At 36.7% G+C, this 12,153-nt stretch overlaps 1 protein-coding gene across 3 annotated transcripts in view; it reads right to left on the reverse strand.

The window, feature by feature from the left end:
• The window catches only part of RASSF6 (Ras association domain family member 6), a 49,993-nt gene continuing 37,840 nt past the window's right edge, over positions 1 to 12,153 (reverse strand). For all 3 annotated transcript variants that reach the window (XM_039231002.1, XM_039231001.1, XM_039231003.1), the window contains 7 exons: positions 9,349 to 9,446; positions 7,879 to 8,063; positions 3,950 to 4,051; positions 3,554 to 3,605; positions 661 to 779; positions 458 to 555; positions 1 to 355 (listed from right to left, as the gene is read on the reverse strand). In XM_039231002.1, coding sequence (XP_039086933.1) covers positions 280 to 355; positions 458 to 555; positions 661 to 779; positions 3,554 to 3,605; positions 3,950 to 4,051; positions 7,879 to 8,063; positions 9,349 to 9,446 — 730 coding nt within the window. In that variant the 3' untranslated portion in view covers positions 1 to 279. The remainder of the gene's footprint in view (positions 356 to 457; positions 556 to 660; positions 780 to 3,553; positions 3,606 to 3,949; positions 4,052 to 7,878; positions 8,064 to 9,348; positions 9,447 to 12,153) is intronic.

Here is a 12,153-nt window from a genome sequence, read left to right on the forward strand (position 1 = left end):
TTAGAGTTCATGGAGTGTTTTACTATAAAAAGTATTGGGGATACACAGTATCCAAGCTTGTTTCAGTTACTGAAACAAATTCAAGCTCCTTTTGGTGCAACTGTGAAGCCTGGGTAACCTCATCACTTCAAAGAGGGACAAGCTTTTTCAACATTCAATTTTCCACAGATTCAAGTTCATAGACATTTGTATGAATGCAGGTATGGACTTTATGCATTCATCAAATAGTAATATCCCTCTAATTTTGTTGAAGTGTTTCAGCAATTGCAGCCTAACCTGCTAAACTGTTGTCTCAGTTTTTACTGCCCGTTTATTTTGAAGATATCTCTGTATAATAGCCTTTTCTCTACTGAATCTGAAAAAGGACAAGGAGAAAAAGAGTATTAAAAATTGAACACAATTTGTGCGCTGAACCTCTTATAGAAATAGGCACTCAGAATGCACGCTCCTGACTTACTTTGTTATTGTTCTTTGAATCTCTCTTTTCTCTTCTTCATTTAATCTTTGAAGGATGGATTCCAGGAGAGGAAAATGAAAGTTAATGTACTGAGCCACCTGAAAAGGGAACAATACAAAACAAAACAAAAAAGAATGCAGATTCTGTGAGAGGTGCTGAGTCAGGAGAAAGGAAAGACAGATTCAGGGTGACAGTATCCATACATCACTGCTAATTTCTGTTGCATCTTTATCCATGAGGAAAATGCGAGCATTCTCTTTGGAAGGTCCCTGTATCAGCCTATGCAGTAGTGGAACATCTGTCTTCTTCAGCCGCCTCTGCTCTACAAAGGAAAACAAGAATCAGCTATAGTTAGCAGTGCATCCCAGAGAAAAAGAGGAAAGAGAAGTTGTCCACTCATTTTCTTCTCACGTTGGAAGAAGACCTAAAAAGAACATACAACAGGAGGCACTCATTCAAAGGAGAAAATTAAAATTAAAACCTTTAAAAAAACTAAAAAGAATTTCTTTCTCTTGCTAGATCTTAAGGTTTGATTTGTATCTCCTGTGATTCAATCTTGCCTTTGGTTTGGATGTTCAGACAAATCTCCAGTCCCATTTGTGCTTTTACCAAGCAACACACCTAAACATTCTTTATAATTTGTCATTCATTCATTCAACAAATATTTATTAATTCTTTCCTAGTTCAGTTAATGTATTCCTATCTTTCCAGTTGGTCAGGTCCAAAACTTTATAATTATCCTCAATGATTCCCTTGTTTCTCATCCCAATCCAATCCTTGAATCTCCTTTAAAAATATATTCAGAATGTTTGTCACATCACAGGCCAGTATTTTTATTATTACTCATTCATCTGTGGGCTTCATCCATTCAGCCATAATAATGAGATGAGAAAGAAAATAACTTCCAATTTGGTAAATTCCAAGAATTTCACATTTCCAAAAGTTATAAATCCTCCCACTCACAAAAGCACTTCCAGCTTTCTGTCAAAATAATTTCACATCTGTCATTTCATTTTTATCAGAATGAAGCATGAACAGAACACCATGTCCTTACAATCATCTCCTCTCCTCCTTTCTCAAATATTTTTTGAGTTCCTACTATGTTTCAGGCATTGTTCTCTGTGCTGGGCACCTTCTAAATCAAAGCAGAGTAAAATCACTTCGCTTATGGACCTTACGTCCTCGTGGAGGACACAGAGGATACAGACGATAAACCAATAAAACCTATCATGTATTAGTGATAAGTATTCAAAAGAAAAATAAAGCAAGGAGAGGGGAAGAAAGTATGTGTCTGTGTAAATAGGTGTGTACAGGGGGAGACGTATGCAGTTATTGAGAGGGTGGCTGAAAAAGGCTGCACTGAAGATGTAACATTTGACAAAACCGGAAGGAGATGCGGTATGGAACCATGGAGCTTTCTGGGGCAAGTGTGTTCCTAACAGAGTAAGTAACTAAGCAGAGTACCCTACAGGTGAGTGCATGCCAAATGCTATCAAAGAGCAGCAAGAGAGCAGGGCAGCTAACATAAAGATGAGGACAGGGATATTAAAAGTTGAAGAGAACACATAATGGGACCAACATAGAGACTCTGGCTTTATTGTGGGAAGACAGAACACTGGAAAATTTGAGAAGTGATATGTCATTGTCTGACTTACATTGTTAACAAAACAATCTGTCTGCTGTGTTGAAAGAGACTGAATGGGGAAACGGGTAGACCAGTTAGTCCTTTCTACGCCATCATCTATGAAATCAATTTCCTCGGGCTCTTAAAAGTTTCAAGAATCAGAACTGTGCTCATCTCCTAGGTGAGACTTACCCTAGGAAAAAGTCAGGAGTACAGGATCTGGAGCACAATTAAAGTAATATTATCTGTTCTTGTTTCCACAGAGTCAGAGTACATTGCTTTAATTCCTCCACATTTCTGAACCAAGGACAGCCCCGATGATGAACGCACTAGAATCCTCTTCTGACCTCTACATCTTGTATAACCTGGCTCTGCACCCTCAGTTTGCTTCATGAATTTGCTTCTGGGGTAATTATTACAAATACATATTCCCAGACTGTTCCCAGATCTGGAGGGGTTTGGGAATCTGTATTTTAGATGAACTTCTTAGGTAATCCTGAAGTGCACTAAAATTTGAAAAACACAGTTATAGATCATGGGCTTAGTAGATACAAGGTATTAAAATGCACCTGCCTTTATTTTCCAGATTAATACCTAAATAGGTGATATGGGTTCCATTCTTTTCTCTATTCTTGATCCCTAAGATTTACTACTTATGATGATCTTCTGTTCTCGATTTTATGTGCAAGCATTTTTGACACGGAAAACAAAATAAAACATGATTTTCACAGATAAAGTTTTAAAGAACTACAATATGTTTGAAGATCCAACTTTCATTTTCTTACAGTATTATTTTATTCTGTTCAATTTCCGACTCAAACATTCTGACGCTTAAACTATAACTCGAGATTTTTCTGCAATTTAACATATAAATGTTTTCAATTTAAGAGTTTTCAAAAAGATCATTTCAATATTGCCTTAGGTTTTTCTCTAATCTCTCTTTCATCCTGTTCTCAGCACCCCACATAGGGCCTCTTCCCAATGGTCTGATGCCAACCTTTTACTCCCTACCACCAACTTCTGCATATTTTTCTCTCCTGAGGAAGAGAGAACACTTTTACATAGCAGGTCAGACACTGTGCTAAGAGGTAATAACAAGATCAAAGAGAAATGGTATGTATTGATTCCAGGAAGAGCTAGAAGGAAAAAGAAAAGCCAAAAAGAAAGAGGTCCAGAAGTCAAGGACTTCAGCGTGTAACAATTCTTGGGAACTCTTCACAGACTCACCCGGGCTCTGACTGCCATTCAGATAATTTAATGTCTGGTCAACAAGCAAACTCTCCTGTATTATAAACTCTTCTAGGATATCTTATTCATAGGTTAGCTTCTGTGAAAACATCCTCCTGACTTTTCCTTCTTCTTCCCTTCCTTCCCTTTCTTCCACAGAAAGAGGTTTAATGGCTCTTGTGCCTTCCCCTTGGGCAGAAAACTATAACATACTGGAATCGTGTAAAAAGAGGGATCAAGCTTACCTCCTGTTGCAAAAACAATGTAAAGTGCAAAATCTTGGGCACTGTTTTCAATCTGTCAATGGAAAAAAAGAAACAAACATGAATTCTTTCATATTTGATTGATTGGTGATTGTCAAATGTTTTCTGAGCCAACAAGACCCCAAATCTGTATCTTTTTTCTCACTTTCACTTTGCACTTTTAGATAAGAATCCTTTTCTGCTCCCTGTTGAGAGAATAATATAATCCCTTGAGACTCAATTACAAAAAGGTGTTATACGTAAGAAAGAATTCTTCAGAACTGAATCATTTAATTTAGATTTACATGTTCATAGGTCTTCTTCAGAAGAGTACATTTATGTACCTATAGTTAAATTATATACAAGATAATTATAGCTCAGCTTAGTGATAAGGATTACCTTAAATTTTTGGAGAAGTTGCTCTATTACTTCTTCAGTTCTCATATGACTGTTTATTCTGACTTTAGTTTCTGATCCAAAGGCAGGAGTGAAAACTGACGTCTAAGAACAACAACAACAACAAAAATATTGTCACGGAAATTCTTAAGATTACATCAAACTAACAAGAATCAATATGGTGAAACTGGCCTCCTTCTCCTTCTGCTTCTCCTTCTTCTTTTTTGAGAAGCCCAATATTTAATTTATTTTATTTTATTTTAATACTTTATTGTCAAGTTAGCTAACATACCGTATACAGAGTATAGTCTTAGCTACCTCCCACCCCCATAAACCCTCAGTTTGTTCTCTGTACTTAAGAGCCTCTTATGGTTTGCCTCCCTCTCTGTTTGTAACTTATTTTTCCTTCCCTTCCACTATGGTCTTCTGTTTAGTTTCTCAAATTCCACATATGAGTAAAAACATATGCCATCTGCCTTTTTCTTACTGACCTATTCCACTTAGCATAATAATCTCCAGTTCATTTTTTGCTTGACAAGTAGTATTCCATTGTGTGTGCGTGTACATATATATATATATATATATATATACATATATACACACACATATATACACATATATACACACATACACACACATGCACATACATATATATGTATATATATATACACACACACACATACATATATACAACATCTTCTTTATCCATTAATTAGTTAATGGACATTTAGCCTCTTTCCAGAATTTGGCTATTGTTGAAAGTGCTGCTATAAACATTGGGGTACATGTGCCTCTACGAATCAGCACTCCTGTATCCCTCAGATAAATTCCTAGTAGTGCTACTCCTGTGTCATAAGGTAATTCTATTTTTAAATTTTTGAGGAACCTCCACACTGTTTTCCACAGGGGTTGCACCAGTTTGCATTCCCACCAACAGCGCAAGAGGGTTCCCCTTTCTCCATATCCTTGCCAACATCTGTTGTTTCCTGAGTTGTTAATTTTAGTCACTCTGACCAGTGTGAGGGGGTATCTCAATGTGGTTTTGATTTGTATTTCCCCAATGACTGATACTGAGCATCTGGTGAAACTGGCCTGCTTATGGGGGGAAAAAAATCACAAATCACCAATTTAAAAGTTTTGTTTTCTTGTGTTTGCTTTCTTTGTTGTTGTTGGATACTACACATCCTTTTAAGCAACTTTATATTGTTTCTAGAACTAAGTTAGGTAAAACATGAGTATGTTCAAAACATTTTTACTAGATAATCATACCATTCTTCAATGTGGTTCAAAATTTTTAAGTAAGTTAGCTATAACTAAGCACAAATAAAAAGTAATACCAATAGTGTTCCAAGACTCCAGAAATGGGAGGTAGGGGTTCATCTGTCGTGGAAATGGGTGGGTTCTGGGGTGGCTCAATGGAATGTTAGATAGATGAGCCTTATATCGGGAAATCAGTAAATAAATGCCAAAATAAACATCACAGTGCATATATGCACAGCACCTGTGTGAGTAGAAATATGGATATGGAAATTTTTCAAAGTAGATATATGGAGGCTGTCTGGAATAAACTCTTGCTAAGTATGAGAAAATTCAATGTTTGTAGACATTGTGAGGCATTGATGGGTCACTCTGTGACACATATGACCAGTGCTTATGAGTTCTGTGGAGCCCTGAAGGGCCATACATTCATCTGCCACGAAGACAAGGATATGTTACCTGTGTGGTTTGATGTTGTTTATAACGAAGAATCTTTATGGAGTTTGGCAACAGCACTAGATTAGGATTTAGGACACCTGGATCATAGTATCTTCTAACTCCAACTTTGTCAAATCACTTCACATTGAGGCCTCAAGAGGCCTCAAGGATTTCATTTGTAAAATAAGAGAATGGGACTAGATGACCCCCAAGAACCCTTCTAAAGCACCAACATACAATGAATTTGGAATCATGTATTTCAGAGTTTTAGATTAGTTTTGTTGCTCAAAACACGTAATGAAATAAAATCATTTATTTTTATTGCATGGATAGAAATATACCACAGGTCAAGTCAACAGTCATAACTTACATACAAATACTGTCATCTAAGCCTCTGAAATCAGTGTTATTCATGTCCTAACAATATTGATGTTACAGTGGGGGTCTCATGATATAAAAACATATCTTATGACCATATCAGTTTAAATTCCTAGCTGTCTCTCTCTGCACATCCAGTGATAGAATGTTGTTTTTTTCTTTCTGCTAGTTATTACACTGCAGTGACTGGCATCTGTATGAAATATGCGTAGTTCCAGCTTGATCTCTTTTAACCAACAACAATAAAGCTAATGAACTCTTGCTAAATATGAGAAAATTCAATGTTTGTAGACATTGTAAGACATTGATGGGTCACTCTGTGACACATATGACCAGCGCTTATGAGTTCTGTGGAGTCCTGGAGGGCCATACATTCATCTGCCACGAAGACAAGGATGTGTTACATATGTGTTCTTCCTTTGTGCCAGACGCTGTGCTAAGTGCTTAGCTCCCCTTATTCCATTTAGTCCCATCAACAACCTTGTAAAGTAGGAAGGATAAAGGCTAAGAGATGGAGGCAGTTTTAAACTTTGCTCAGCAAGAATTTGAAATCGGATTGTCAAGCTCCAGCACCCAAGCATTTAGCCACTCCACTGTGCTGCCAACTTAGTGCCAATTTCATTTTTAGTATAGGGGGCCCATCTGGAAGTTGCTCATTTGGAACAATGTGGCTTTCACAGCCTTTAACACAAATCACCCCACAGGATGATGACACGGCATAATCTGAGAAGTAGAGACCAGGACAATTGGCCATTGCACATCTATGGGAGGCTGTCAAAATTACTTTATGGCTAAGAGGGAATTCTTGAGCCAGAAAAATATCTAATTTGAACAAAGAATTCACAAGGGAGGTTTCTCCCTGCCAGTCTCCACAGGCACACTATGGATATGCTCTTAAGGAAAGAAGAAGGAATAAGGTAGAAAGCGCTATGGGAAAAAAGCTTAAGATAAAGGAGTTAACATTTGGCATTAAAGGGCTTAGAATGGTACCTGGAACAGAGCAAGTGCTTTTTAAGTATTTACTAAATGAATGGATGAATAATTGCTGAAGGACCTGACATGAAAATTTGAGTTCTAAAAAAAAAAAAAAGAAAGAAAAGAAAGACACATTCCCTTCAGCAAAGTGAAATGTCTTAAGGGACACATAAATTTAACACATTAAGTGAAAAATCAGAATAAAAACCTTATCTATGCTACAACTAATGCTTGCATAAAAAATATGTGTATATGACCTGGAAGGGCATGTGACCAAATGAGAAATTTGACTCACTGGAATAATAGGTACAATTAATTAACAATTAATTTGAACATTTAAATGTTAATGTTCAAATGTACTCTGAACCAATCTCCATGATAGCATTTATATGATTCTAATGCCACTTGTCGACTTATTGGCTTCTGTGCCCAACACCTGAGCTCCATGCTGGCCGAGGCATCAACTGAGTCATATTCATATCCCCAGTGCTGGGCATAGGCCCTGCCACTTAAACAGGGCTCACTCATCATGGTGGTTAATAGCTTGGGTTCTGGAGTCAGACAAAGGTAGATTCAAGTTCAGATCTGCTACTTAAAAGTAGTGTGATTTAAGACAAATTACTTAACTGCTGTGAACCTTAGTTAACTCAGGTAAGGTAGGGAAAATAATGGTACCTGTTTCGTAGACTTGTTTCAGGGATTAATGAGATAATTCATCAAAATCCAATTTAAAACAGTTTAATACCTAACACATAGAGAGTACCCAATAAATATTAAATACACTACTACTATTTTATTAGTACTATTTTTAATTGTAAGTTGAATTGAGTGATACTGTTAGCAAAATAGACATTTTAAATGACATTAGTGGAATCATAACTCACTTCATGGTTATAGAAGTGCCCATTAATAGAGGCCCTATGCTTCTGTCTGTCTTTTCTGTCCATCATTGGAGGCTTCATCCTTTTTCTCACCAGGGTTGCTTCACTCATGGTTCGATAGAGCAATGGGGATTCTGGCTCTTCCTCTGCATAAAGCTTCAGAGTGCTACTGTGATAAGATAAATAATCTGGGAAGAATAAAGATTATAAGGCCATATCATTTAGCTGCCTACCTCTTTGGGTGAATTTGTATATGTATTTAATAAGTAACTATGCAGCTAAGCAGTGGACTATAATGCTTTCAAACAGTGGGAAATAGTATTCCATTTGGCCTTGGGATTTTAAAGAATTTTCTATTGTCATTAGAGTACCAACCAGTAGACATCGGGGATTCCATTGTCCTCTAGCATTGGTGCTTAGATACAAATAGATTTTTATGGTATCTCTGGTGCCAAGAAATTAGAATTCCCTTGGGTTTAGGTGAGTGTTTTCAAAGGGCTAACTGGAAGGACCCTTATATAAAAGTTGCCAAGAGCCATCACACAAAGATAAGGGGATCCTGGAAGGAGTGTCATGTTTGTTATTGAATATGGGTTGCTAAAGAGACAGCAGAGAAGGCTGACTTGGGAAAGGTTTGGAAAAAGTAACTCAACATTGGAAGTTGTTGGTACATTCATGAAGATAATGGTGGCAGGGTACCATTTTCAGACTGAAATCAGCTTGGTAATATGGCCACCCCAGAAACATGAACCCTGCTCCCAACACCAGTCATCAGCTTCTCCTTGGATCTGTAACACATTATATGAAAACCAAACCTATGTAAGATACATGACATCATGCCGGGCACCTAGCAGCGTCTCAGTAAATGACAGCTACTAGAATTACTACAGTCACATCATCATTATGACTACTGATATCACATGTAATACGACCTGCCATTTACCATTGGTTTGTCATGTTTGATATGAATTCATTTGATGTTCAAGTTGACTTCTCTTTTTAAAATAAATGCTTGAAAAAACTATCGAATAGAATGAATCCAGGATATCTGCCTCTTTCTGGGAAGTGTTGTTACGCAAATATCTATTAACTAATGAAAACATTTGACTTCTAACCAGATGTGGAATTTAATGTGAGTGGCTTGGTCAAATATAAAAAGCTGCTGAATATAATAAATAATCCCAACCTTGGGGAGAATATTGAAGAATTTTATGTATACAAATTTATTCAAATCATTAGCTAGTAAATCTAAGGGACCTGATGTGATTTTAAAAATCATCATATTTTTATGTAATAAAGTTCTTAAACATCATATGAGCACTGTAGCAACTTGTTAATATGATCCTAAAGGTCTCTTTTAATATAAGAGTTTTATTAAATAGTGGTATGTAAAATGTTAAATTTCAGAGAAATGTTTAGGATTCATGATTTACATTTAAAAAGTCCCTCCATTAATAAGAGTTTGATACTGACCTTCTTGGGAATCTGTTCTTTTAGATGCTGGAATCTGGGTTCTGTCCAGATCACTAATACGGTAAAGATCATCAAATTCTCCCCAGCGTGTCATTCCCCTGAAAAGTAATAAATATTGTAAAGGGCATTAATTTTATTCATAATAAGTCTTATGATGCTTTTCAGGTTTAGAGTATTAATATGATACTGAGGGAATATGGTCGGTATATCCTAAATTATAACAATTTTATGACATTATTTAAATTATATTTATACCAGAATGGTCAATGAGTGTTTTTAAATACTTCCTATACTGATTTTAAGCAAATCTGATATAACTGAGTATACCCTGAAACACAAGGTTATATAGGTTCTCTAAAATGTGTGTTTGCAAATGGAATTAGTGGAAACCGACCAACATAATCCATAATTACACAGATATCTCACAATGTTCTCAGGAGAGTTTAGGTACAAAAGTGTTCATTCTGTCAGAATACTTTGAGTTCCTATTGTATTCAAAGCATTTTTGGGTAGAGTGGCTCTCAGTAAGATGTGGTGCCTCCCTTTAAGGCTCTTTACTACTATGAATGCAATTTACAAAGGAGGAAAGTGTATGAGAAGATTCTTTTCTAAACGATGATTTATATATAGGATACTAACAATTTTCAATGCAGTCTAGTGATGAAAATACATAAAACTGGGCAGCTACTTATTTTTATCAGCTGGGTCAAGAGTCATATGTTCTTCATTTATTTATCTGGTCTTAGACAAGTTACTCCTCTGTGCCTTCATGTCCTTAACTATAAAATGGGGATGATAATAGTATAAGGTTGCTGAGAAGATTAAATGAGTTAACTTGTGTAAAATTCTTGACATAGTGCCCAATACATAGTAAGCACTCAGTATATGTTCAAAGTTACCATAATCATCCTCATTTTCATTGTCATCTTCATCAGAATCACCTGTATCCATTTTATGATGGGTGAGGAATTATTAAGGATCCAAGATATTCTTGGTTTCTCTAGGTTAAAGGATACTATTGTTGCTGGGATTGGTCTTATTCTTACTAAAAATCTCTTCCATAATGTCTGTTTTCCATATGACCAAAACCCATAAGTGGTGGCATGTACTCTATCCAAATGTGGCATCTGTAGCATTACTTCTATCCAAATGTCACTGGTAGCAACAATAACAAAAATGTTTATTCAGACTAGTGGTGGTGAACATGACAAACATGAGTATTTTCTCCTTGATCTTTGAATTCTTTTCATATCTTTTTAGAACTTTATATCATTTGAGCCTCATAATAATCTTATGCTGTAAATAAAGTAATCTTAATGTATTCGTTAGCTAATTATTCAGTAAGCTCTACTATCCATAACATAGCCAGTTAAAACACATGTCAGAAAAGTCCAAATACTATAGGTAATAACTAACTCAAGGGAAACCTGTTCAGGTCCTGACTCAGATTCAAGTTATCCTTATGGTTGATAAAATTGCCCATCTTCCCCAATCTCTAGGAAATTAATTATCTAAGGGAGGCAGATGTTATTATCTTAGAGCGGCAGCAATGGGAAAAGCCGAATACCAATGAAAAGCAGAAACTAAAACAGCAAGGCTATTTCATATGGGGAAAGATGAGAAAGCCCAAGGGTGCTTGGCCAGTGGTATTCTATAAGTTCTTGGTAATCTTGGCAGACTGGACACTTGTCCTTACTTTCTTACTTTAGTGGTGTCACACAAATACAGGGGACAAACATGGCTCAATATATGAGTGTTTGGCCCATTTTCCTCTCTACTCATCTTAGAAGAAAACACCAGTTTTGAACACTGGATTGTGTAATTTGAAGAGTCACTCACATACAACTGTGCGCATGGCTATGCTTGAGGGCAGTTACCTGGAGTCGTTCAAAGAAAACTGGATGGAACTTTATGCAAATCAAATAGTTTAACTTGCCCAAGCACAAGACTGTTAGCATTGCCCTGACCATGCTTCAGGATGTATACAGTGGTAAACTTAAACTGTGGGCAAGTTTTCAAATGAGTCGCAAAATAAAAAAGGAGGCAGAAATTTGACAGACAAATGGGATGTGGTCATTTTTCTATCTGTGTTGGAAGAAAGAAAAAAAACCCACGCTATAAATGTTATTCAAATGTACACCTGTCCAGTTTCTTCTCTTTATGTCATTCTGTCATGATTTGTACAAAATGCCCCAAAGCTGATTTTAGAAAAATTAAAAACAGCCATGAAAACTAGTGCAAGTAAACATAACCTCAATAAGGCTGGGGTTTTGTTGCTGTTGTTTAGGTTTTGAAAAATTTTCAAAACAAAATACTTGGACCAGGTATGAAAGATCAAAGTATTTCCCACAGGAGTGTTTCCATAAAGGATCGCAAGTGGTCACAGTTCAAACAAATGGATTTATATTTAAGCTTCTACCACTCCCCTTAAGCTGACTCAGTGTGACTCATTTTCAAGGTAATTAAAACAAACTAGCATGACAAACTGATGATTCACTCAATAAGTGACCAGAATGACAAGACTGCAGCCCTTCCTGAAGCTGAGTACACAGCTCAGCTGTACACTTTATCGTACATACCCCCACTGAAGATACCATATGAGTGCCCATGTGAGTCCAGAGGTAGAAGTTCTGCACACAGGTTCGCCTGAGTAGCTCAGTTCATTGAGCATCTGACTACTGATTTCAGCTTGGAATCATTTGTCAGCTCAAGCCCCCGGTCAGGCTCTGCACTGGCAGTTCAGATCCTGCTTGGGATTCTCTCTCTGCCCCTCCCCTGCTCATTTTCTCTTTCTCTCTCAAAATA

The sequence above is a fragment of the Hyaena hyaena genome, unplaced genomic scaffold, assembly GCF_003009895.1.
Source record: "Hyaena hyaena isolate Hyena2069 unplaced genomic scaffold, ASM300989v1 scaffold_54, whole genome shotgun sequence".
Taxonomy (NCBI): Eukaryota; Metazoa; Chordata; class Mammalia; order Carnivora; family Hyaenidae; genus Hyaena; species Hyaena hyaena.